This window comes from Coffea eugenioides, chromosome 1 (genome assembly GCF_003713205.1).
Source record: "Coffea eugenioides isolate CCC68of chromosome 1, Ceug_1.0, whole genome shotgun sequence".
NCBI lineage: Eukaryota > Viridiplantae > Streptophyta > Magnoliopsida > Gentianales > Rubiaceae > Coffea > Coffea eugenioides.
The window spans coordinates 46,668,504-46,696,485 of record NC_040035.1 but is presented as its reverse complement, the minus strand read 5'-3'; the positions used below and the strand labels follow the sequence as shown (position 1 = coordinate 46,696,485).

Below are 27,982 nucleotides of genomic sequence, written 5' to 3'. Positions count from 1 at the left end.
AAAAAAATAAAAAAGTTGGCACCTAGCGGCTAGCAGTGGAAAACTAGTGAGAGTAGACCATGATTTTGTCCGCTTCAAGCGCCGGAAGGGAAGATTCAGTCCGCTCTGAAACAACCAACAAAAAGTTCATCATATCTCACCAATTCTCTCCTCACTCTCTTTGAGCCTTCTCTCCCTGCCGTCACAGCATGCAATTTTAATGAAAACCAACCACCATTTTAATGAAATGAAAGAAGATTAGCAGAGCCACCCAATAAAAAGAAAAAAAAACCCAAGAAAATTAATACTAGGATTTTAGGAGGAGCAACAAATACAAAAGAGAAAACAATCATCAAGAAGAAGAAGATGGAGGCGCCCAAAAGCACCTTTCCCAAGCAACGAAGGAACAAGACTGTGATCAGCAGAATAGGCAAAGCCGGGGGTGGTGGAGGGATTGGAGTTGGAATTATTTTCTTGGGCGGAGCAGTAGCCAGTGCTACTGCAGCTTTCCTCATCAGGAGGCGGCTCCAAAAGTCCACCAGTAATATCAAGAATTGCAGCCGTGATCCGTCAACTCCATCCGCTGAGATTCCTTACAAATTGCTGGAGGACAAAAACACAAATCAAGCCAAGGGCCTAAAGTTTATTGCTCCCGATTCAGATTCTCCTGCATGTACGGATACGCATCAAAACTTGAGGTTTGCAATTGCCGAAAGATCCTTTTCTACCATTTCTACTCGATAATCTCTCCCTTCCTCAGTCTGATTCCATTATTTGTGCTGATTTTTTCCGCTTGTTTATTTGCCATTTTTAGTAACGGAACAGCAAAGACTGGAATACATGAGAACCATAACACCGTTACCTCAGATCAAAGCTTCATCCAGGTAATTAGTACTATGTCTTGAGTTGTTCTTCAATTGTAGAGACAAAACACGTGAAACCTGCACTTGGACGAAGGGGAAAAGAAAAATCGAAAGCACTGTCATAACACAAAGTGACCCTGATGCATAAGACTAGAAGATTTCTGACACTAGATTAATCTGATACAGGATCAAAAGTACCAGATTCAAGCTGATGATGGAAAAGGGGATCCCGTAGCTGATTCTGAACAACTTGTACATTCAAATTCTCCCGGCGGACTGGTAAGCAGCTTGCAGTTCGACGCATCTCCCCTCAAGGAGGAAGAATCTCCATTGCCACTAGTTGGAAATCAAGCGCTGCATCAGCCGAAGCAAGTTGCTGACCGCTTTTCTGGGGAAGAAATTGAGATAATTCGAGAAGATGATCCGGTTGACGCAGCTCTTGTTGATAAAGGCACAGAAAAAGAAAAACAAAAACTGGAGAACGGTAATGGAGAGGAGATGGAACTGGAGAACGGTAATTGCTCCTCGGATAAGGATATGGGAGAATTGAATAGTCAAGACGCAGCAGAAACAACTAAGATAGAGCAGAGGACAGGTACATTATTGCAATCCGGTGAAGAACAAGAGAATCCATTTCATTGTGATCAAGAAAGTGAGAGCAGCGCCAACCTACTCCCGACCAAAGATCAAAGACCGGAGAGCGAAGAATGTTGTCTGGCCTTTGAAACAGTGGAAGTGATCGAAAAGGTTGAAGCGCTTGAAGCGGCTATTGTGGGGCAGGGCAAAGGTGACACCATGACCCAGATGACCCTAGTTCATGGTTCACCGTGCACTGAAAATTTGGGAGTGAATGGTAGAAATGAAAAACTTGAGGTAAGTCATGAAGATCAGGGCAAAGGCAATGCTCAAATTCTGATGTTGGCAGAAGAAGAAAACAAATGCGATCATCATGATAGCTTACTGAACATTGGAGCCAATGAAGAAACCGAAGGGAATGATACTCTTGAGGCCATTGATTTAGACGAGCACAGAGGTACAGTGACTTCGATGTCCGAAAAAGGCCAAACGAGATGCCTTGTTGGCTCGCCTACCACTGAATCTGCTGAAGTAAAGGAGAAAGATGAAATGATGGAGGAAGCTGAAGCCAGAGACACTGAGCTTATCAGCTGCGAAGAAAGTCAAGCAAATGGTGAGTCAGCTCAATTCCCACATAATATTGCTTCAGCTAGCAACCAACAAAAGCTACATACTGAAAAACCAGGATTTTTTTCAAATGTTGATCACGAAGATAACTCTGTCTTCGATGAGCTAACATCTGAGGATAAAACATGTGAGGATTTCAGCCGTCTGCTGAAGCCTGAGATTGGAAGTGATGATGGCTTTACAGAACTTCAGCTGTCTGCTGAAGCCGCTGAAGCAAGGAAGGAGACTATTGTAAATGAACCAGCTTCAGACGACAGGGTTATAGAGAGTGAGAACTCACCAATGCAGTTTGTTGAAATACAGAAAAATCTCAATGGTGACAATGAAAAACAACTGGAGGAAGTTGAGGGTCGATCCCAGGTGAATTATGCAGACAATGTCACTATAGAAGAGCATAATCAAACGAGGCCAGAGGAAGATAGCCTTCATGATGAAGGAGATGATGATGCAGATGAGGCAAATATGACTGACAAAGTGGAAGATAGTTCGGAGGGAACAGGAGACTCCTCCGTCGAATCCAATGCTGAGCCAATTTGGCCCATGGACTCATTGGAGGAAGTATGTGCGGAGGTGAAAGAACTGAAAATCAATGGAAAGAAAGAAGAACAGCACATGGAGGAAGATCAAAATGTAAGGACACAAGTACCTACGTGCCCTCAGAACATTGACAATGATGGCATCATTGACAAGAGCATCCGAAATGGGAATGATTGTAAAAGCAACTCAAAACTGAATTTTCTTGAGAGGGTTATGCTGGAGCTTGCGGAGCAGACTCATCAACCAACAACATACTCACAGAAATTGAGAATTCTTATACCAACTATCCTGGCGCTCTCATGGTCACTCTGTTTCTGGCAATTTGGCCCGCCCTTCTTGAAGATTTCTCTCATAGTCGTCCTGATTAAGATCCTTTCCAAGATTCAGGGATTTTGAAGCAGTTGTCATTCACATTCAGTTGAAATATTATATATGCAGAATGTGTAGTGGGGGTGCTCACTATATAATAAGAGACAAAAACTAGTTAATCGTCAAAAAACTTTTTATCAGTGAAACTTATTTTCGAGCATTTGATTACTTTACCAACGCTTCATTGCTTCACATCAATTGTGAGTTGCAGAAAAGATGGTACTAGTACTGATATAAAACGTTGATTAAGGTAGTCCTCCTTTACAATGAAAGAGGGCAGTAACGCTGGAATTATCAAAGAAATCCACTTATTCAGAACAAAAAAGGAAAAAAAAAATGAAAGTCTCGAATTTATGTTACATCAAAGCGATCGTGTTATGCTCGAATTAGTCATTAAGATTGAGACCCAAGATTCAGAAGTTTTGAATCAAATTCCTCCTTCTCCAACCTCACTTCTTATATTTACTTCTCTTCTATTGAAAATAGAAAAGACAAAAAAAAGGTGATTGTCACACCCAAATTGAATGAATTCGTCCAACGGTAGTACCCGGACCACATGTTTCCTTTTGAGCCTTGAAGACCACTCAAATAACCTATTTTATTCGAATAGGATGTCAGATTTAAGGGAGCACGTGATCTCTTTCCAATCGTACGATTTTTAATTTCCCAGTTCTAGCAAGATAAGTTAAGAGAGACTTCCAGCGTCACAGGCCACTGGCCATTTGGTCCAGTGGTCATCACCATTAAAGGTGATGCTGGAGGTCAGGGATTCAATCCCTGCCTTCCACAAATTTGTCACAATTTGTGGCGGTCTTAATTGACCTTCATCGATGGAGTCTGTACTTACATCGAACCCCTTCCCCTTAGACTAGGTTAGATTAGGTTATAGGACATCTATCGTTCCGATAATAAAAAAAAAAAAAAAAAGACTTCCAGCGTCATAGACGCCGTTCTAAACTTACAGATGTTGTGTCCACCCCGTTTTTAATTTCCCAACAGTAGTACCCACGCCACATTTTTCTTCTCATCAGTTTCTTTGTTTTGGGCATTAAAATTCCTTTACTTTCCTGGCTTAGACAAGAGCAACGCGATGCCATGTCGTCAACTGATCTGTCATTCATTGAAAATAATCACAAACTGGTGAACTACAGTCAATCTCGAAATATATAAATAGCCCAGTTGGAAATCTGTTCAAATCATTGAATATGATTCTACAATCATACTTACAAAAGTTTCAACACACAAACCATAAACTACTAGAAAAACGGCTCTACCTCGTTGCCACTTGTGATAGTCAATTTAGAGTTTACCACGACCCCATTTTCTTTTCCCGGAAACTCTGTGCATGTTTAATTCTATATGTTCCATGTAAATTTTTGCTGCCTACCCTAATTATCCAAGAAACCCATAGTCGAGTTATGAGCCATATATTTACTACAATGAGATAGTGACAACATTAATATTTAACAAAAAAAAATTCTGAATTGTGTGTTTCAAAAACTTCAGAAGACAGTGGCACTTGGACAGCCTGAATCTCAATTTCTCATGCATTGGCAAGGTTACAGATAATGAACGTTGTCACAAAGGGGCGGGATCCATACGCAATGAATGGTGTCACCCTTTCGTCTTTCCTACAGCTATTTTGTTATTTATACTACTGCCTTTACAAGTATAACCTCACTACGTACTCCCCTCTCTATATACAATCCCCCGACTCCAAAAACCACCTCAGTTTGGGAGCTCGTCCCTTTTCGAAGTATAAAATGAAAGCAATTTTGAGAGAAGCAAGGTATACTGCTGAAGAGAGAGAGAGAGAGAGAGAGAGAGAGAGAGCCTTCTTGATTCCTGGATACAAAATTTTCTGAAGCATCAGTAGGTGGTTGACCAACTCTAATCACGAATCACTAGCATTCTAGAAGTTCTTGGGTCTGCAATGGGCTAAGCCAGCTGCAGCCTGTCGACCATCCCAAAACACCGAGGATAAGTTCCACCCTTGAGCAGCCACTGACCTGCGGAGAATTTGAATAAAAGTGCATCTAGCTTAACAGAGATCAGAGCTGGTTACAGGTGTTTTTATGTAACTTACCAAACTATCAACGTCGGCTTCAACATGAAACAACATGATAGCCATCCCCCTTGCCCGGTCAACTTCAGCCTGCCATTATTTGAACATCAGTCTAACAGATATTGCAATCCAAGGTAAGGATACTTCAAGAAGCTAAAAACGAGACAAGATTCCCAACTGACCACACAAGAACATATAGTGATGCCGACCGCTGCAAAAGCTGATGTGATATCTGCCATCATACCTGATTTGACAAATTCAAGTTAATTAAAACCTAGTAGGATCAAAAACTTGATAATCTTAGCTGCGATGGGTGAATAAAGCCAATATAATAAACCAATATACTTGGGAGCTGTTCCTTGCTGCTCCATCCCCAACCAAAACCCAACCCAAGAAGGAAGCAGGTGCATTATCTTGCCTTGATTTCAGCAATATGCAGAACGAATAACTCTAAGAAGAGTCAATGATAAGGTTAACATTCCATGCCTCACTAATTGCATCAACATGCATCCCTCTTTTGAATCTCAGGACAATTGGCAAGCAAAAAATCTCACCAGAGCAAAAGTTACCTCTTCGATCTATGCAGACTACAGAGAGCCACTGGATAGAGTGACCTTCATTGTTGTGCCAAAATGCAATCCTTGCTGCTTGCCAGCTCCCTAAGCCAGGCAGCACCTCCCTGTATGTTGGAATATTAGCATGTATCATCTTGGCAATTCCATTTCCTTGTGATAATACCTCTCCTGTGGTCTTCAAACTCACGTGCTGCATTTGCTTGTTATGTTTCCCGTTAACCTTAGGGTATTGAATACCTGTCTGAAACTGAATTGGATTACCACGCATATTTCTGGATGACACTTGCATAACACTTTTGAGGATCTTCTCCCATGTGTTTTTGGTTCCTTTGGAGTACTCCGAGACCTCTACATCCCCATCTTCTTCAGATTTAGCAGCAAATTCCTTTACAGAGTCTTCAGTTATTTCATCTGCTGAAAGTGCAGCTTGCTCTCTTAAAAACTGAAAAGATGCACCCAGGTTAAAAGAACTAAGGCAAATGATTAAAAAATTTCATCCATTTTCAATACAAAGTAAAAGCATACTTTCATTATCTTGTGTCGAGCACTTCGAGTTTTTGCATGTTGGAACCACTGTTTATGTCTCTGGAAAGCAGACTTGCTTGAGAGCCCCTGATAAAGTAGAACCCCACTTAGCCACCAGTACATCCAAAGCATATAGGCATCATTACATTTAATTAAAACAGACAATGTAGACATAACAGAAAACAGAAATAAAGCAATGAAGTTCTATGTTCAAACTTCCAGGATATACTAATAACTTCCTAGTCTGAAAATAGTGGTTTCAGGGTAATGGCACCTTACCTATGAGTGTAAACAAGCCATGGACAGTATACCGTTCAAGTTTGATTTGATTTCTTTACGAGCTTGGCTTGATTACTATTAAAGCCGAGCTCAGGTAACTTGGATGTTCCATATGTAATTATGCATTTCTATGCTTATTGAACCAAGGCAAACAAGGTGTAAACACTAGAATCTGTTCAAGCTTCGTTTGACTCCTTAAAAGGATCAACCTCAACCAACCTTTTTATTATTTTTTTAAGGCAATGCTCAAGTTGATAACTACAAGTCTTTCAGCCCTTTCCACATCTAACAAATCACTTACCAAGTAACCGAAGAAAAGTAAAACAAGGGCCCCACGAATGGAAATATAATTCTGACTCAACTGGCAAACTGCGTTTCAGAGTAAATAAGAAAAGAGAAAGGAACACTATCACCACCATCCTAACACAGCAATAAGAACAACAAAGGGGGGCCAACTATACCCATTCATCCTTTAATGAGTTCAAGATCGAATAAGAGTTTAAGAAATTTAGAAGGTCTCCTATGAGGACAATACTGTGGAACAGTAATTTACATCTTATTTCCCCCGCTGAAAAGCTACTTCTAGCCCGAACTTTGATGACAAGCACATAGAAGCTTTAGTTTTTGTCAAACCCAAATTATCTCAGTTAAAAGCTGGGAGGAGGAAGAATCTGAGGAAATCAAAGTCACAACTATTATACTGTCAACAAACAGACAGCAAGGGAAGCCACCCTAAACTATCTGCAGACCACTGAAATTAATTTACCAAGAATGGGGATCATATAATTTAGATAGGTGGAAAAGTGTCAATAATATGATATACTAACGTTGTAGGTGATTATCTCGACAACTTCAGCATTTTCCAGTATGTGCAATGGAGAGACAAGATTTCCATTGACCTGAAAACAAGGATACATTATCAGCTAGAACATAAAATGAGAACAACCCAACGTAACAAAAGAATTATACCTTTGCAGCAACCATTCTGTTTCCAATCTCCGTATGAATCATATAAGCATAATCAACAATAGTAGCCCCCCGGGGAAGGTTCTTTATCTGCACCCATGCAAAAGGAAACTGTGAGGCATTAAAAAGCAAATTATCTGTTTATGTGAAGTCATTCCTTCTTTTTACCTCTCCCCTTGGTGTAAAAACAAAAACTCGACTGCCTAGGAGATCTCTGGTTACGGTGTCCACAAATTCCCTTGAACTCATGTTTCCAACAAACTCCTCTTGCCATTCTCTAATTGCATTGAGCCAGCCAATCTGAAGGAGAGGAAGGACTTCTACCACAGGATTAGTATTTAAATGGGTAAAACAGGAGCATTTAGCAAGAACTTTGCTTTGTTACTTATTGCTAACACAAGTATCTTGAAAGACAACTGTGCCTCTATATTATATGATTTTGCAGAGGAAAAGATATTCTACCCTGAGAGCAACATTGGCATTGTTCAGGCAAACTGTCTTCCCTCTTGAACTTCCACCCTTAGGAATTACATGTCCAACTAAACCATTTACAAGAATTTTCCCACTATAATGAGCAGCAATACCCCTCTCAGCTATCAAATCCATCTCTTCAGTTCGTATCTGTAAAGCATATGCTAAAACCACTAATGAATTCCCAGCAAGTTACTAAAAGCAAACATTTAGAAAGAATGAAGGATAAGTACTTAGTTACAATTTGATTACATGAAATATATCTGCTAGAAGTGCAAACCAAAGGAAAAACAGAAGCAAGGGCTTCACAAAACCCAGAACCAACCTGGACTTCAAGCCTAAACATGCTTTCATACAGAAATGGAATCACAGTTGTATGAAGACTCTGATACCCATTAGGCTTTGGGGTGGCAATATAGTCCTTCATCTGTCACAGAAGGGTATTGGCAACAATTTTAACCAATTTTCCAATAATTAGGAAAAAATCAATAGGAAAAGAATAGCACAGGATCCTACTGCTCGAGGAATCGGGTTCCAGATTCCATGTACCAGCCCAAGCACATGGTAGCATATCTGAAGTAAAATAATGACAACAGTGAGCTGTTTAGTAAATTACAACAAAGAGATATTTAGTATAAATACCTAAATATGTGTAAATGCTGATGTACAGAATATATATGTGGCAATAGCTTACCTGCTGTGCACTACACAAAGGTCCAACTGCAACACAATGCTTTGGTCTCAGAATGATCCGCAGCTGGGTACCAAAAAGTACAAAAGTTCCAATGATCACATCCACATATTAAATCACTTTCAATTGGATTAACAAGCCCAAGAACATAAGAACACCTGAGCAATTTGGTTGACTTCATTTATTGAACCATTAGATTTTACTATGGCTTTGTAGATGCTGCAAAAAAGACATCAATGACTTGTTAAACGGCATCTTTATGAAGTAAGCATTAAATTGTATATTCAGGATGAATATAGTTGACCAACAATAACGGGGACAAAATAAGCTAAGCGCAATTGATCATGGTCATCTGATATGAAGTCAACCTTCCCGCACAGCAATCAAAGTGAATCAATCCTTGTAACATAGGACTAGGAGCTCTTTTCTTCAGGTAAGGGCTTACTATCTCTCTAAATATTCTATTTGACTTCTAGTTCTTCTTTGAGGGTATGGGTGGGGGTGGAGCCTGTAGAGATCAAGGAGTTGGAAAAGCAGGAAAAGATGCACACTAAACTGAGATTTGAGTGAGCTGAACTCTGATAAAACCATATAATATTACCAAAAATCTCCATTCATAGTTAATATGTGCTGGAAGCAAATATATTGCATCAAATTCATATTTTCAACTTCATATTGAAAAGAGATCAACTTGCTTGAAGAAGAAGTTTGTAACACGCACCCAACCATCTTGCCTCAAACTTGCTACCTACATATAGTCCAAATAACTTGTGCCTAGTCTTGTGCAAAATGGACATCACGTCAGAGCCACAAACTTTAAGTAGATTGCAACTTCTTTATCAGCAAACTAATATATCTTTAGACTTTTGACTGCATGATAAAGGTTGACTATGACAAGAAGAAGAAAAAAAAGGATATTAGGGAAAACAAGGTCTCCTATATACCTAAAGTTCTGTAAAATTTCCAAAACAAGTATAGTAAAGAGTTATGGTTTAAGGCTGTGAGCAAGCAAGCTAGTAAATAGTCCCAATTTTCTTCCTTGGCAGACATTAGAAACTATGGTGTTACATCTAAGAATCTTTTCAAATATGGTATATTAAACTTTCCACCTTAAGGTATAATGGAAAACTAACCATCCCTGTTTTCATAGAAAAAATGAATCTTGAACATAACAAGTATTTTCCATTAGCACACAAACTGAAGAAAACAAAAAGAGGTACAAAAGTAAATCAGTAATGAAAATGTCAATGCAACATCTCCTAGTTCACCCTTTCTTAGTCACTCTAAATCTGCAACCCTCTTGGAAGCACTTGAAGCATCCATGAAGACAGCATAACCAAACTAATTAACACTAATAGAACTGAAACTACAAAATGAAAAATGGGTTACCTGTAAGGTTCCTTACATACTGACCGAACATCAGTCTTCACAGTCATAAGGCCTAAAAATTGATCGCTCTCAATTTTCTTCATTAGTATTCTCTTTGCCTTCCAAAAGAAAAGAAGATTTTAGCAAAAATTACAAAGTAAAAGTGGGTGCATGGAAGTTGAGGATTATTACAACTGCAAATTTCAACAAGAGTTGAAAATTGGAGCATCTAAAGCATAAAAAATGCCAAGTGATTGAATTGCTAGTCTGTATAATGCAGATTCATTCAACAGTTTGATAGCACCATAAAGCAAAATTTACCTCTATGAGCTCTTTCTCATGTTCTTTGTAGAGTTCTGCAACTCTACTCTTGATCTTAGCATAATCCTGCGCATTTGTGTACATGAACGACAGATTCTCGAGCTCCGACTGCCAGAAGAAAGTTGATATACTAAGACGGTGCAAACAAAGTTGCAACTCTAATCAATGTTGGAAACAACTAAACAAGGCAAACCTCAGAAACGCAAAAAAAAATTATGAATACTAACATGTCAGTTAAGACTTTGGATCTCTAACAGATTATGAAGAACAAACTCATAACATTATCTCAACTTTCAAAGAAACAAAAAGCATCCTGAAAGGGGATCAGGGTACCATGCAAGAGAACCAAGGCAACCAAATTGTTAGGAACATAATACAAGGACAAGGACACAAACATAAATTCAAAGCAATCACATGGATGAAAAGCACAAAAAGATGAAAAAAAAACATTGGATGAGTACAAGAGGACTGAAAATTGCAACAAAAATAATATTCTTTGAATAGAAAGGTGACTAAAATATAATGATAAAGAGGAAGAAGCTGGTGCTCAATCTTATTCAATTGCAGTGCTGCTAGTAAGAGAGAAAAAAAATCAAGCGACAGATACTGAAGGACATGGACTATCAAAGACCCCAAGAGTTTTTGGCAGATTATTGAATTTGACAACTCATTAAGAAAAAGGACAGCTCATGAGGAAAAGACGAAGAAACTAGGCTAGGAATGGCATTCCAAAAAGAAAGAAAATGTAATTATTTTGAAACACTTATTCCCACTACATGACAGAATTTTGACAGCCATATTTACATTAATTGTAGTTGGCATTCCAAGTTTAACCATCACTCTATAGGCATTAGTTGGAAGCAATGGCACACCTTGATTTGGTACATTCCCAAAAGTTTTGCTAGTGGGGCAAACACTTGCAGTGTCTCCACGGCAATACTGGACTGCACAAAATTGATGATATAATGCATAATTAGGCAATTCAAAAATGAAAAGTTGCATGCATCAAGAAATAACAATAGGAATGAACGGATAAATATAATACTATATCAGCACCACCTGCTTATGTGGAGGCATATGCGAAAGAGTACGCATATTGTGTAACCTGTCTGCTAATTTGACTATAATAACTCGAACCTGCAAGGTAGTGATTTTAAATGTCAGGGTCTGCTAAACCATATAAAATATCTAAATTAAGTATGAATAGACGTAATTAAGCAGTACCTCCTCAGTCATGGCCAGGAACATCTGTCTAAGATCATCCGCTTTGACATCTTGTACAGAATTATCTTCATCCTTATACTTGAGCTTTCCAAGTTTGGACACCTAAAGCACCAAATACAATAAAAAACTTGCATATCCAAAAACAGATCCCACCTTAACATCAGCAAGAGAAAGAGAGAGAGAGAGATGAGAACCTTAGTCTCCCCTTCTACAATATGGCGAACAGGAGCACCAAACTCCTCCTCTAGTCTTTCAAAAGTAACAACATTCGTATCTTCGACGGTGTCATGTAATAAACCAGCAGCAATTGACTCCCAGTCCAATTCCTAAAATGCAGTAGACATGAATGAAGTTGATTACATGTAGAATAAGAAGATTCCAGATTAAGTGCCATACTTCTTCAAAATGAATTTACATTAGCTTTTTGGAATTTTGCAACTCTCACCAGTTCTCCTAGAATTTGTGCAACCGCAACTGGGTGAATTATAAATGGCTCCCCACTGCGCCTTCTTTGACCATCATGTGCCTCAAAAGCCAGCTGCAAGAGATCCTTTTGATATATTTTGGAAGAAAAAAAAGGCAAAAGTGGTGGTACTATACATAGGTCTAAATAGCCTCATTTCTTGACCCAAGTAAATGCTACTCACTATATCTAACTCCATCAATGGCATGAGGTGAGTCAAATTGTAGGGAAGGAGAAGGGAAGAGAATGAGAGAAGACTCGAAAAACAAAGTAACTAAGAGCCCAAGATAAGACACGTACGAAGTGTTCAGGAAGTGTACACTTTTAATAAGAGAGGACAACTTACATCCAGAGCTCTACGGACCAGTTCAAGTTCTCTCTGAGAAAGATATGAGATAGTAGGCTTAAGTTCCTGACAGAAAAAGTACAAATGGAATTAGTGTATCTCAACATTATGAGACTATAAAAAGTAAAAGCAAATGTCTATCATCTGGGATACTTCTTAGAATGAGTCAGATATATAACAAAAGGGCAGAGGACAATGCCCCATAAAATTGTAAGAGAAGAGCTGGACTCTTCTACAATGCATGAATTGCAGCTCAAGAACTCAACCTTATACAAAAGAAGGTGGTAGCAGGTCACTTCCAATTAGAGATGAATCTAGTAAAGGTGTACAGGTTTGAGTTATTTCTAACATTCTAACAAGAATCTGGCATCAAAATGTATTATCAAAAATAAATTTACAAGGACGTGCTTTCCCACAAATGTACAGCCTTAGATTCCCAAAACACTTTTGGCATTAAAGATATTGTCAAAAATAAATTTCCAAGTAATTTTCAAACATACAGCCTAAAAGATACCAACACTCAAAAAATTTGCAGCATATCAACATTGTGATAATCTAGAATCAAGAGGATGGGGAGATTGCACAAGTACAAAAGCAAACAGATAGAGAAAACACTATAGACTAGTTAAAAGCGAAGAAAAATATATACCTCCCACAAAGTTCCCGGAGAGATCTCCTCAGAAGATTCAGAACACATGGATGAAGAACAATACAACTTCCACTTACAGCAATGAAGATGAGGTTGACTTAACTGTAACAACTTTTGTACAAGTGCAACGGGTGAAGTTTTATCAATATACCAACCTCCAGAATCCATGGCATCACAGCCCTGGTGCAAGTAAAAGATCCAGACACCATGAGAAGTAATTCAACATGAATACTTGTTTCAGAAGAAAAATAAAATAGTGTGCATATGAAGGTTCTGTAGCATTTCAAACTGTATCTGCACATAAGTTGTTAGGTTTTGGAGCTTATGTAGATTTGTAACTTAGTTTCCCAAGTACCTCATTCCCCCTTGAATCACACATTCTTGTTGTTTTGTAAACTAAGATAGTAAAGCAAAAGGACATCCCATAGACAGTAAAATAACATGTAAGCTTTAATATTACCTAATATCTACTTCACCTATTAATAATATCCCCAAAGGAAAAAAAGAGTATAACATAATATCCCATTACAGTCGAATCAAATGTATACAGGTATTCTCAGTTTGTTGACCAGCCAAAACCAACGGTATGCGTATGACAAGTTTTGCCATCAAAAGTACTTGGACTTCTGAAGAAATTCTCCTAATGCTACAGAACTCTAAGCAACACCAAAACAATCATGTCATGATAGAAACTTGCCATACTTCACCCAGAAGAACTTTCATTCGACCAAATTGTAGAGAGAACAATAGCTAATTCCAAGAAAATCCAATAAATTGGTTAGAGTGCAGCTCGGAAGAAAAAGTACACGAAAAGTTATTTAGCTCCGGAACAAAAAGTGCCAAAATTCGACAATCCAATAGAACTTACACATCTTAAGTCAATAGTGATCCAGCTCCAAAGCAACAAAAACCAGAATTGGAGAATACTTCTAATAAAACTTACACATGTGAAGCGATATCTTCTCCTATATGGAGTGGACAGCTGAAGAGGAGAAGGATTCGCGGTACTGGCAAGGAAACCAGTCAATGCTCTGGGAGCCTTCCACGCACACGACAGCACACTGCACTCATATCTTCCACTCACATCGCTGCCTTTCCACAACTTACAAACGTTCACACATTCTACCGGAACTGCATGGGCTGAACAACAATCAATCAGGTCGTATCAAGGGGATGGGAGGGGAAGGAATAGCATATTACCCTTAAATAAATAAATTACTACTACGAAATAAAAACAAATGCTAAAGAAACAAGGCAGGCAGGAAGGCGGGGAGACAGACCTGACATACAGGATGCGGAAGCCATATCTATTTGGAAGCATCGGTGTGGAAACACAGCAAGGCACGCACAGAACGGTGCTCAAAACATTCAAACAACCAGAATCCAATTCTCATTGACCTCCAATTAACTATAAGGTTAGGAATGGAAAGAAAGCAGAGTATGATTAGTTGAATTTAGCTAATAGCAGTAGTAAGTAGCAGCAGGGCAGGGAATCAAAAAGATTCGCATTCCCTTTTTCCTTTACTAGTAGTATTTCTTTTCTGAAATGATGGTGTCCAGGTCAGACAAATATCTATGGAGGCTGGTTTTGCGAATTGCAGAATTGCGGAATTGAATTGAACGAAGATGGGGTGAGGTGCGAGTGAGGAGATAATCTAGAGAGAGAAAGGGGATAAACAGATTATTCAGCCGAGTCCACACAAAAGCCGTTTGCTATAGATATTTTTCCTTCTTTTGCCTAGTTGCCCCCTAACACGATACCTGCGTAATTCAGGTGCATTTTTGCCAGTTAATTTTGTATAATATTTTCATTACTAAAGCAAATTGTTGTATTTTAACCTATCCTTCCATCAAATGACAGTTTTACTAGTTACAGTGCTTAGTATAGAGTTAGAGGCAATCATTTTGTCATGATTGTTTAGATTAGTTATGATTAAAAATAATTACATATAGTTATTTTAGCAATTTGTGTTTAGATGGTAAAGTAATAAGTGATTTTAACGAGAGTAAATTGAAAGTACTGAAAGTACATAAAGTGGCAAAAAATGTTTATCCCAATCCGCTGCTTCTCCTTTTATATATAGGATAGACATCTTTGCAATATATTCTATGTAAAGCTGAAAATGAGTCGAGTTTTGATTTGATCGAATTGAGTTTCCACTCAATTTTGTTAAATTCAAATTCGAATTTGAACTTGATGAATTTTCAATATAAAACTTAAATTCGAATTTCATTTCATTTTTGAATCTAGTCGAGCTCGAACTTGAGCCAACTCGAATTTTTAAAAATAAAAAAAATAATTTTTATTTTTAAAAATGAATAAAATATTCAATTTTTTTTGGTAAAAATAAAAATATTGAGGGATATATAAACACATATGCATTCACATACACATACGTACGTACATCTAACCAAGTCGACTCATGAATTAACACGTTGAGCTTCTCTATACTGGGCTTAAGTTCGATAACTTAACTTGGTCGACTCGAACATGAAATTAACCGAAATCGAGTTGAGTTTTGACTAACTCACAAGTGGCTTAGGTTCCGTTTGATAAAACTGAATCTGAAATCTGAATACTGAAACAATTAATTTGCTGAATTTTAAGTACTGAAAAAAATATATGAATGTCTGAATTTTAATGCTAAATCTAGTTATACTATTGGATAAATATTTATAATTGAATGTTTAATAAATTTAATTTGATAATTTTGCCCTTATATCATTTCATTCAAAAAAGAAATAGAATCTATAATTTAATTAGTTTAAAATTGTTATGTATGAAAATGACAATATTTATTTTTAAATCCAACTAATATAAAAGATGAAATATATTATATGAGAAGTATGGAGAAAATGTGAAAGTCATTAAAAAGGGAGAAAAGAGAAACTAAAAATCGTTAGATAGAGAATATTAGGTTGTTTAATTGGATAAGAATTTTGAACATAATTAACAAACAATGGTAGATTTGGTAGATAAGATAAGGTAGTTGAAATAATTCTATTGATTCTTATCAGAATTAAGCATTCAGTTAAGATTCTTGTACTGAAAAAAATACACACAGGTTCAGCACTGCTTAACAAGTTCAGTAAATAGATTTTCATTTATCAAACACTCAAACATCTGAATGTCTGAAAAAATTCAGATTCAGTACTTTTTTATGTTATCAAACAGACCCTTAGTTCTTTTGCAGTCCTAGTTTTAGGAAAAAAATATTTGTGTCTTTAGCTTTGGATAGATAAATTTATTTTCTTTGGTGTCTATTTATCTCTTGAGTCAATGTGAGAAATTTCAAATTGAACTTTATTATTTTTGTTTAGAAACATTTTTGAGCGTTTGAAATTATTTATACATTATAAAAATCAACACATGAGACCCATCTTGTAGTTATCAATAATAATCACTTGATATTAATATTTTTATGGATTTTTTTAATGGTGTTCAATAGGCATGCATTAGTATGTCTAAATGACACTTAATCTACTATATGAATTCATACACTAACAATTATTACCCAATTTTATGTTTTATATTTTTTCTGATTAACATTATTTTTTCAAAATGCAAAGACTTGAAATCTATCTTAACGAGTGCGTGAACACTCGTTGGACAGACCATTCGTTTACTAAGAAAATGACAAATTAAGATTCTTTTAATGGAGTTGCCAATTAATCATGCTTCAATATTGTATACAATTCTCCAACTACCATAATATACACAATTCTAGATATTTTTAAATTTCTCAAGTTTTCCATACCTTTCAATATGCTTACACATTTGCATTATTTTGTCTTTAAATTCACTAGGAAAAGTAAATAACTTTTACTAACTTTTATTTATATTCTTTTAGCTCGTGTAACATATGCCCAATGAGCAATCTTTAATGTATTTTAATCATACTCAATATACCATGTGAATACACACACTAACAAATTATTATCCATCATTGTATTTATACACTTCTCTTAATCAAGTTTTACCATTTTAAAAATTTAACGCCTGAATTACATCTTAGAAAGTGTCCAATAGACACTCATTAGACAGACTCTTAATTTTTTGAAAAAATATACTTAATTTGGAAAGTGTTGAATTGCAGAGGTTCAATAATTGTTATTATATCTATTCATATGATAAACTAAGTATAATTTAAATGTAATAATAAGTGTTTAAAATACATATATACATGTGTGTGTCTATGTGAATGGTTAATTTATTCTTTTAATAAGAACGGACAAATTGTAAGATTGTGTAAATAAAATATATTACTATACAAATAAGGTTGTAATATGTTGATACTACATATAATAATAAGTGTCGTGACCCAGGTCCAAAAGTTAGTCCAAGCAACTTTTGAGCGAAATTCATAGGCCAAAAATAGTTAACCAAAGTTGCTAAATAGCCCAAGGATTTAAACTTATAAACCATTACTCTCTTTTGCTTCTTTCTATTGTGGGATTAGAATTGGGATATCACATTCACCTCTACTAAAGGATTTTGCATCATCACATAACCTGTCACCATCCAAATTGTCCATTTGATCGTATTTAGACTTTGGAGGTAGACCCCATATATAGCACACAATTCCTCACATACTCAGAATCATAATCATAATTCAATTTTTTCTTTAAGATATCTAACCTTTTGAGTATGTTCTTCAAACCATGGTTTAGGATTTTTCTTTAATCTATTAAATAATATGGAACATTCTTGCTTGTCTTATTTAGTAAAGAAATCTGCAATATAATTTAAACATCCTAAAAATCTTTGCAATTGATTTTTCTCTTTTAAAATCATTTTCATACGGTAAATTTATCATATGTTGTTTTCTACCCAAAAGGCATTCGGAATGTCTGCACAAACTTCTTTTTTAATTAAATCTTCTAATTAAGTATGGTTCTAAAACAAAGGAAGTAGGATCATTTTGTGAAGCATTTGGTATAAAAAGAATTAAATCACCATCAGCATATAAAAAAAAAGTAAAAAGGAAAAAAATACTTAAGATATAAAAAATCTAATAAAGATGAAAATTATGAGAAAAAGAAAAGCAAAAAATTCTATAAAAAGAAAATTGTTTGTTATAAATGTGGGAAAGTAGGACATAAAGCAAATAAATATAAATTAAAAGAAAAAATAAATGAAATATGTGCAGAAGATGAAGAAATAAAGAATAAATTAATAAACTTATTAATAAATGAAAAAGAACAAAGTATAGAATATGATTATTACAATGATATAAGTAGTTCAGATGATGAAGAAGATTGTAATTGTTCAAATAATCCAAAATATATAAATGTACCCAAAATACATAAATGTAATTACAAAAAAGGAAGATAAAGAATTTTTATTAGATATAATAGAAAAAATTGATGATCCTTTAGCTAAAAAAGAATATTTGGAAAGATTAAAGAGTTTAATCATACAAGAAGATAAGATGCCAAAAATAATTGAACCATTTAGTATTTCAAAATTAATAGATAAATATCCTAATATAAATAGTATGTAAAAAGAAACTACTAAAGATCTTCAAACAGAAATTAATAATTTAAAGACTCAAGTGAAACAATTACAACAAGAAATTATAGAATTAAAAACTAAAGATTTAGAAATATAAGCCAAAATGACATTAATAGAAAATAAACCTTTCACTTCAAAAACATTAACTACAGAAGAAATAATTATTCCAGAAAAATCAGTAAATGAACAACAATATCTAAATATAATAGAAAAATGACATTTCAAAAGTGGTATGCTTTAGTCACAATAATAGTAGAAGATTTTAAAGAAACATGTGTAGCTTTATTGGATAGTGGAGCAGATTCAAGCTGTATAAAAGAATGAATAATTTTCATTAAATACTGTGAAAGAACAAATGAAACATTAATGGCAGCAAATGAAGAAAATTTACAAGTAAAATATAAATTTACAAAAGGATCAATATGTAATAACAATTATTGTCTTATACATAATTTTTTAATTGTAAAAAATATAAGTAATGATATAATATTAGGAACACCCTTTTTAATTCAAATATATCCATTTTCAGTAGGATATGAAGGAGTTTCTACTAATATTATGGGAAAAACTATTACTTTTAAATTTTTAACTCCAATTAGACAAAGGGAATTACAAATATTACAATCATCCTCTATTTATAAAACAATAAATACTATTACTAGAATTAAACAACATATAAATTACATAAAGGAAGAAAAATTTTATTTAAAAGTTGAAGAATAATTAAAAGAAATAAAAATGCAAAAAAGAATTTTAGAATTAGAAGATTTAATTAAAAAAGAAGTTTGTGCAGACATTCCGAATGCCTTTTGGGATAGAAAACAACATATGCTAAATTTATCTTATGAAAAGGATTTTAATGAGAAAAATATTCCAACAAAAGTTAGACCTATACAAATGAATACTGAATTACTAGAATTTTGTAAGAAAGAAATAAAAACATTAACGGATAAAGGATTAATAACACCTTCAAAATCACCTTGGAGTTGTGCAGCTTTTTATGTTATGAATCAAGTTGAAAAAGAAAGAGGAGTTCCAAGATTAGTTATTAATTATAAACCATTAAATAAATTTTTACAATGGATTAGATATCCAATTCCAAATAAAAAGATTTATTAAATAGGTTATATAATGCAAAGATATTTTCAAAATTTGATTTAAAATCAGGATATTGGCAAATAATAATAGCTCCTGAAGATAGATATAAGACAGCATTCACAACACCTTTTAGCCATTATGAGTGGAAAGTAATGCCATTTGGATTAAAAAATGCACCTTCAGAATTTCAAAATATAATGAATGATATATTCAACCCTTATAGTTCATTTAGTATAGTTTATATTGATGATATGTTAATATTTTCAGAATCTTTAGAACAACATTTTAAACATTTAAATATATTTTTAAAGGTAATTAAGAAAAATGGATTGGTAGTATCAGCATCTAAAATGAAATTATTCCAAACTAAAATAAGAATTTTAGAACATGATATAGATAAAGGAACAATAAAACCAATAAATAGAGCTTTAGAATTTGCAAATAAATGTCCAGAAGAAATAAAAGAGAAAAATCAATTGCAAAGATTTTTAGGATGTTTAAATTATATTGCAAATTTCTTTCCTAAATTAAGACAAGAATGTTCCATATTATTTAATAGATTAAAGAAAAATCCTAAACTATGGTCTGAAGAACATACTCAAAAGGTTAGATATCTTAAAGAAAAAATTGAATCGTTACCATACTTATGTCTTCCTCATCCTAGAGCTTTTATGATAGTAGAAACCGATGCATCAGAATTAGGATATGGAGGAATTTTAAAACAAAGACTAGATGATTTAAAAGAAGAATTAGTTATATTTCATTCAGGAACATGGTATGATCCACAAAAGAATTATTCTACTATTAAAAATGAGATTTTATCTATAGTATTATGTATATCAAAATTTCAAGATGACTTGTACAATAAAATTTTTTTACTTAGAATAGATTATAATCGGCAAAAGAAGTTTTACAAAAAGATGTTCAAAATATAGTTTCAAAACAAATTTTTGTTAGATGGCAAGCAATTTTATCAGTATTTGATTTTGAAATAGAATTTATCAAAGGAGAAAATAATTCTCTTCCTGATTTTTTGACAAGAGAGTTTATACAGAGAAATGGATCAAAATAAGCAATTGCTCAAGGCAATCCGAAAAAGATACAATGATAAAAATAATACGAAAAAATATTTTCGTATTATTTCAAGAAATACAATACATTATGTAGTTCAAGGAGAAAAAATTAAGAGAATTGAAGTCTATGATATTCCAAAATATGATGAAGTGAAGATGAGACCTTCAAAAGCTATTATTAGTATTAGAGAACGATGTTTTGCAAAAAGGAGAATGATTGATCTTACAATATTACAAAGAGAATGGGCTAAAAGAGTCCATGGAGAAGATGATGAGTCAATAGAGGATATAATTATGAGATCAGAGAGAAAAAGCAAAAATTAAGTTGTATTATTTGTTAAATTTTGCAGGATTATGGATTCAAAAGCAGGAAGTTCTAGACTTAAAACTCCTCAAGATTATGAGATGAGTCTTACTCCTGTAACTCAAAATAGATTTCAATTATTGCAAGATTTTCCAGCATTGACTTATAGTCAAGCCGCTCGTACTCCAACTTCTTCTCAAATAAGACCAATGCAACAAATTCCAAGAACCCCTGAAAAAACCAATGAAAATCCCTATTTCACAAAACCCCTTTACTCAATACATTTCTTTAACTAGATTTCAAGAAGTACCACTTTATAATACACTCAATTCCTTTACTCAAAGACTTTTCCCTTCAAAATGCTTTTGGCAACCAGATGACCCATCCCAAAATTTAGATTATTATGAATTAATTCTCACAGATACTCAATCTATGAAAATTTTTCATATTCCAGATAAAAAGAACCCATAAATAATCAGCCATTCAAAATGCATTATAAAGAAAGTTTGTTCTCCTAATGAATGGATTTCTCTTTATTCAAAAAAATCCTTCTCAGTTAGGTTTATTCCAAATGGATTCTCTTATCAAGATTACAAAATGGCATGGTATCATGCTTTTTTGTATAGACTTTTCAATCATTCATGGTTCTTCACATTCAAAGAAACTTGCAACAAAGAATTCCCAATTTGGTTTAATCATTGGTGGCAATGGTTTGGGTTTCAAAAAGAAATTCTACCTCCAAACATTTTAATGGGATTGCAGACTTATCTCAAAAAAGCAGGAGGAGAAGAGTATACAAGGCCAATTTTATTCCACATGGAGTTCAAAGTTCCATGGATTTTTTGCTGGAGTTTCAAAATTCTTCAAGAACTAGAAAAATCACTTCCAATGTCACTAGTCAGAGAATTCAAGATCAAATGGTGGATAGGATTCAACCCCATATATAGCACACAATTCCTCACACTTCCTTATATACTCAGAATCATAATCATAACACACATGTTCGGATTTGTGAAGTGGCCCCTTTGCATAGTCCGAACCTAATAGGACTCTGGGGATGACCCTTGTACTAGTGTACAATTTATTGTACTTCCTTACATGGTCAAAACCATAACTATAATACGCATATTTGGACTCTGAAAATGGCCCTTGTAAGTTTGATCATGTTAGGATTCTAGAGATGGCTCTCGTACACAACATGCAGCTCCTTATAAGTTAGGAGCATAATAGCCTTGCACTTTCTTCACAATTAGAACCATAACATCCTTGCACTTTCTTGCACAGTCAAAACCATAACATCTTTGCACATTCTTACAAAGTCAGAACGATAACAAGATTCTAGAGGTAGCTCCCGTGCATGATATGTAATTCATTGCACTTTTTTTTCATATTCAAAACCATAACACACTGCTCCAAGCGTCAGATCCTTGTATAGTTAGAACCATAAACACTTAATCATGTTTGAAATTTAGAGATGGCCCTCTGCGCTTCTTCTGCACTTCCTTGCATAGTTAGAACCACAACAAAATTCTGGAGGTGAGTCTTGTACGTGGCAAGCAATTCATTACACTTTTTTGCATAGTCAAAATCATAACACACTAACCTAGGCCTCAATTCCTTCCTTGCATTTTCTTATATAGTTAGAACCATAACATTCTTGCACTTTCTTGCGTAATCAGAATCATAATAGGATTCTGGAGGTAACCCTTGAAAATGGCACACAGTGTATTGTACTTTCTTGTATACTCATAGTCATAACACATTGGCCCAAGCGTTAGGTTCTTGTGTAGTCAAAACTATAACATATTCGATCATACTTGTGTAATCAAAACCAAAATAGGATTTTGGAGGTAGGCCCCATACGTGCCACGCAATTTATTACACTTTTTTTGCGTAGTCAAAACTGTAACAAATTGACAAATTGATTCGGCGTTAGTTTCTTGTGTAGTCAGAAGTATAACATACTTCATTGCACTTTCTTATATAGTCAGAATCATAACACACTAACTCAAACGTCATAACACAGTTCCTTATATAGTCAAAACCATAAAAAACTTGATTATGTTTGGGCTCTGGAGGAGGCCCCGTATGTGGCACTATTTCAATCTCATTCCACGTAGAGTTCACGTAACACGTTAGTCCTTGCACTTTTTGTACATAGTTAGAATCATAACACACTAACTCAAACGTCGTAACATAGTTCCTTATATAGTCAAAATCATAAAACACTTGATCATGTTTGGACTCTAAAGATGGCCCCCCTTCCCGGTATGTGGCTCTAGTGTCACGCTGATGTCATTTGTAACGCCTCACGCCCATAACCTTTTGAATTAAAATTACGGATTCATAATGGTTAATCCAAATTATTAAATAGCTCAAACATCTAAACTTATAAATCATTCCTCTCCTTTGCTTGATTTCGATGTGGGATTGGAATTGGGGTATCACTATAAGATTGTGTTTTATTATATTTTATAACCAAGTCACCCTTGATTAACAGTTAAGTGAATATTGTCTATCATGACTAACTCAGTGCAGCTTTAAAAAAAAAAAAAAACTCAGTGCAAGCTTCAAATTGATCACTTGTCAACCATTTCAAAACTGATGAAAATAAAGAGGAGAAAGTGAAAAAAATTTCACACTTGAAGATGTTGGAATCAAGACAATCTGTGAAACACATCCGAACAGCCATTAATAAGAAAGTGGAGATAATTAATTACTTGGTCTAACAGTGATAATTGTAATTGGTCATGGGAAATTCAAAGTTGTACATGGGCATTTTCAAAAATTGAGAGAAATGAAAACCTATCGTCATCAAAATTAGTACTCTGGAGTTGATGGCAAGTCCAGTGGATTCGTCATATGTTAAGTAAATTGCGTATCCAAATCGAAGACATTGATCACGATTCACAGACGCGCTCCATTACTCACCTCTTATAAGTTTAACCATCAAATTTACTTTTACCTTTTTTTTCAAAAAAAAAAAAGAAAAGCTGTTCTTCTTGAGCTTTTATTGCGCTTTTAACTTTTGTTTCACAAGACGTACTGAAAAAAAATTAATTGCTAGAGCTCTTCAAGAAAATATCCGTCAAATAGACATGCAATATATTGAAGAGATGGATTCTCCTTGTACCACTCAAGTTTGGTTCTTAATTATTGAACAGCTTAGGAGGACAGGCATGAAATTCAGTAACACTGATGAGACGATATATTTTGCATCTGCCAAAATATAACAAAAATAGCAGGTGAAGGAATACATGCTGCTGCAACAGTAGGTATATTCGAGGGAGGGATCGGAGTTAGTAACAAAGCTTGGTGTGATCATAATATTCATTTTGGCCTCTTGGGGGTTGAGAAGTGGGCTGAATTACTGCTGACAACCACCTTGACCCAAGGTGAGCTTGCCTCCCAAAGTTGGTTTGGTGTTGATGCAGGCAGATGAAATAGCAGCCACTCCCGGAGCTGGAGCTAAATTAATATCGACCATCTCAACGCCTTGGCACGGGACTGCCTGGCTGCAATCCAGATTAACTGCAACTGGTGATGCGGAGGTTCCCCTGATATTCCGGAAGTGAACATCGCTGATTTGCACCCTCGACGGCTGCCCCATGCATCATTTGTTGTCAATCATTAATTAATTAATTTCCCAAATAACGAAAGAATTCTCGTTGTTGTGTATAGTACAATATATGCATGCATGCATGAATGGTAGATTAACAGTACGTGCGGATTATGAGCAGTGAAACTATTATAATACAGAGTATCTAACCTGGTTCTTTTTCCTGGAATTGTAATGCTGATCAATGACGATTGGATTTCTGACGACGTTCATTATTATGTCCTCATAAACGATACCAGAAGCACGCATCGGGGGAGATGCATGGTAGGTTTTAATCCTTGCGCCATTGGTTGTGCCTGTCAATGTACAGTTTGTTACGGTTACCCCGTTCACATCTTTTTCCGCCGGGCGCTTCCCCAAGCTTCCAATGCTGGCAAATGAGAGGAAAAGAAAATTGATCAAAAGTATGGATCAGGAATTAGATTGAAATTGATACTAGCTTAGCTGGAAGTGGGTGTGGGCACCTGATGCCATGTCCTGGGCCACAAGTAATCTTGGAGATGGCAATGTTGGTGTTGCCTTCGCCCACGGAGATACAGTCGTCTCCTGTTCCTATTGTAAGGTTTGTGACATTCACATTTTGAGAGCTGCTAATGTGGAGGCCATCAGTATTGGGGCTATCTGCAGGGGCTGTTATAGTGAGGTCCGACACGGTGATGTTGGCACTCCAGGTGACCTTGCTGTGGAAGCCTTTACTGTTAAGCAGGTTGATATTTTGGATAACACCATTTTGTACTTTCAACATTTGAAGAGACTGCACGATTCATGTAGTAAAAGGATTAAGAATATATAGCTAAAGGAATAATTAAAAGTCCCAGGTAGAGAGAAAAAAAAAATGAAAAAGGGGAAAATAAATCTCAAGGTGCACTTACAACTGGAAGAAGGCCAGCACCATCTCCTCCTGCATATTCCCAGGCAGAGGCCCCTCGGCCGTCGAGAGTACCTCCACCGGTGACTATGACCCCATTCACATTTTCGATAGATATCCATACTCCCTGAGTGAACACGCTAAGATCGGTGCTCGATAAAATGGTTCCTTGGATTTCAATGGTTATGGGTGTTGGGGTGGTGCATGGCCCCTGGAAGACTACCTCCCCTGCCACAAATTTGCCCGGAGGAAAAACAAGCTTCGCCGGTGCGCCTGATTTGCATGCAGCATTCCATGCCCTGATCATTTGCTGCACGTACGTACGCGCGTTTCCATCATTGTTAGTTCAATGCTATGCTATAGAATAAATAAATGAAGACTGGGTAAATATTAACCAAATGACTATATATATATATACATATAGTTCTCACCAGAGAGCCATCAGTTCTGCCATCGGGCCTTGCCCCAAACTTGGTAACATCAAAAACTGTCTCAACGTCAGCTGCTAGGCCACGACGGGCTCCAAAAGAGCTACATTCTCCCTTGTTACACAAGAGCAAGGCCGCTGAAGCCAATACTAGATACAACGCCTTGATCTCTCTCAGAGCCATTGTGACCTTCTTTGAAGACAGTTTTTGTATTATTTAATATTGTCTACTTACAAATGCAACGACAATGATAATTAGGAGAGAGGGGGGAAAAAAAAGAAAAAAAGAAAAGCCAAAAGGCTTGCTAATGGAATTCACCTTTCCCGTGCCTTTAAACTGTTTCTCATTTCGGTCAACCGCAAATTCTTCTTGCACATAATCCGGTGGAAATGGATGGCCCATCTTTTTTTTTTCTATTTGGTCCTTCTGATTTTATCCCAGAATGTAATGCCACAGTTTCAGTCAATGTGAGGTACAATTTGAGGCGTAACGCCTTCCCAGGGTGGTCCAGCTTTAGGCGGGCTCTTAAGGACTTTTGAAGTTCTGAGTTCGAATCTTACCCTATACTTAAACCCCTGTGACTTGTCCAGGGTCACTGTGTGGGGCATTGGCGCACTTCTTCGGTTTGGTGTAGTGGCTCGGGTTCTAAGGGTTCAAATCGAGACATGTTCCGGATTATATAAAAAAAAATTTTGAGGCGGTGCAAATATAATTTGAGAAATAACCGCTTAAGTCTTCCAACCTCATATTTTTGCATTAAAATTCGTCGCTCTTAATTTATTTTAACTTCTATTTTGGGGAGAAAAAGGAATTTTTTAGTTTTTTGAGAGATAACGGCTCAAGTCTTCCAGCATAATTTTTTTTTTTTTTTTTTTTTGTGATAGAAAATCACTATCCAAACAAATGATTGAACTTTATTCAGAGAACGTGAACATAGAGAAAAATAATACTTCAACTAATTTTTTAGGATCATAATATCTAAAATCAGATTACATATATAATCAAATGAGCATACCCCGTTCATATGAAAGCAGGCCGTGCAATCACTAGTAGTTACATATGTTAAAACCACAATCTCTATGGAATTATTTATTTATCAATTATAATTCGATATGTTGTCCATAAAACTCCTTAAGTAAATAAATTTATTCTTTTTAATGAATTTACAGTTGGTTAATATACACAATCTTCGAACCATAAAAACAAAAGGCTGAAATAAGGAAAATTACTCTTCACAGTTCAAAGCTAATGTGCAACTGACATTGAGTTATAATTTTGTACGATACATGTTAATCGGCATTTGACGGGTTCATTTATCACATTCTTTCGAGATCTTGGTATTCTTTCCTATACACACTTTCTTGTAAAATTGTAGTCTAGTGCATTGAATTTGTACCAGCACAAACACTTAGTTTGACATGGTTTAGATGAAATAGAAAATCTGCAGCAGAAAAATCGTGTTAGGATGGGTAATTATTTGGAATAATTATTTATAACACTTTTTGTGATGTGACGTATGTAAGATAAAAAAATTTAAATAATTAAAAGGATGTGTTCATAATTTAATTAATTTTAAAATGTATAGAAAAACGTGTTTATAATTCAATTAATTTTTTTTTGGGTGTCAATAACCTCATATCCAAACAATTACTTACGTTACTTTACCCTCAGTGGCTGACAGGGAGCAAAATTAACAGCTCCAACTTTGGATTTCGGGAAGAAAATTTTATTAATGTTGGAATGAAAAGTCATGATTCCGGAAACGACTAGAAGCAGAAGCAACACGCGCATGTGAAGGCTTTGCCAAAAGTTCTTGCGTGCCAACCCCTTGTGAAAATTGAAATAGTCTCTCAGCAACTAAACCAGAAACAAACAATAATCATTGGACGCGAATACCATGGGAGCTAATGTTTTCATCATCCCACGAATCGCCGACAGCATATCAAGAAGAAAAAAAAAAGGGATAATTTCAGAAACCTCCCCTGAGGTTTCTGACACTTTCACTGACATCCCCTGAGGTTCTCAAAATTTCACTTACCTCCCTTGCTTTTGATTTTGTGGTAACAATCCAGTCCAAATCAGATTAAAATATTATTTTCATGTGTGAGAAGGTATTTTTATTCCATAGCTACCCTTTGCAGAAGTTGTATTAGTAGAAGATTCAAAGAAGAATAAATGATTTG

At 35.4% G+C, this 27,982-nt stretch overlaps 3 protein-coding genes and 1 long non-coding RNA gene across 7 annotated transcripts; 1 reads left to right on the top strand and 3 right to left on the bottom strand.

Moving 5' to 3' along the window:
• Positions 1-42: 42 nt before the first annotated feature.
• On the top strand, positions 43-3,119 carry LOC113782590. 2 transcript variants are annotated; one of them, XR_003469814.1, is made up of 4 exons: positions 43-677; positions 794-863; positions 1,029-3,028; positions 3,062-3,109. XR_003469814.1 is itself a non-coding variant. In XM_027328475.1 (3 exons), exons 1-3 carry the CDS (start codon positions 346-348, stop codon positions 2,976-2,978), a joined length of 2,352 nt encoding a protein of 783 aa, XP_027184276.1. In that variant the 5' UTR covers positions 44-345; the 3' UTR covers positions 2,979-3,119. The 2 variants fall into 2 exon arrangements, 1 of the variants encoding a protein (XP_027184276.1); XM_027328475.1 differs by having other exon boundaries at positions 44-677; positions 1,029-3,119.
• Positions 568-1,132, bottom strand: LOC113782604. The gene is made up of 3 exons (XR_003469815.1): positions 1,041-1,132; positions 842-920; positions 568-646 (listed from the first exon to the last, which is right to left on the bottom strand). It is a non-coding gene; the product is annotated as an uncharacterized LOC113782604 (long non-coding RNA).
• A 1,321-nt stretch (positions 3,120-4,440) lies between the features above and the next one.
• LOC113763108 (putative GTP diphosphokinase RSH1, chloroplastic) lies at positions 4,441-14,573 on the bottom strand. Of its 3 annotated transcripts, none has more exons than XM_027306832.1 (24): positions 14,175-14,573; positions 13,838-14,034; positions 12,895-13,074; positions 12,246-12,311; positions 11,882-11,974; positions 11,631-11,762; positions 11,437-11,538; positions 11,272-11,349; positions 11,085-11,156; positions 10,213-10,320; positions 9,913-10,010; positions 8,682-8,742; positions 8,527-8,589; positions 8,349-8,405; positions 8,158-8,259; positions 7,824-7,982; positions 7,530-7,661; positions 7,365-7,451; positions 7,223-7,294; positions 6,117-6,203; positions 5,586-6,033; positions 5,199-5,260; positions 5,038-5,106; positions 4,441-4,960 (listed from the first exon to the last, which is right to left on the bottom strand). In XM_027306832.1, exons 1-24 carry the CDS (start codon positions 14,197-14,199, stop codon positions 4,856-4,858), a joined length of 2,655 nt encoding a protein of 884 aa, XP_027162633.1. In that variant the 5' UTR covers positions 14,200-14,573; the 3' UTR covers positions 4,441-4,855. The 3 variants fall into 3 exon arrangements, with proteins under 3 accessions (XP_027162633.1, XP_027162641.1, XP_027162650.1); XM_027306840.1 differs by having other exon boundaries at positions 13,838-14,025; XM_027306849.1 differs by lacking the exon at positions 7,824-7,982.
• Positions 14,574-24,033: 9,460 nt separating this feature from the next.
• On the bottom strand, positions 24,034-25,982 carry LOC113773789 (exopolygalacturonase-like). Its single transcript, XM_027318403.1, has 6 exons — positions 25,803-25,982; positions 25,376-25,681; positions 24,968-25,257; positions 24,654-24,873; positions 24,256-24,485; positions 24,034-24,103 (listed from the first exon to the last, which is right to left on the bottom strand). The coding sequence occupies exons 1-6, from the start codon at positions 25,980-25,982 to the stop codon at positions 24,034-24,036; spliced, it is 1,296 nt and encodes a 431-aa protein (XP_027174204.1).
• Between the last annotated feature and the right edge of the window lie 2,000 nt (positions 25,983-27,982).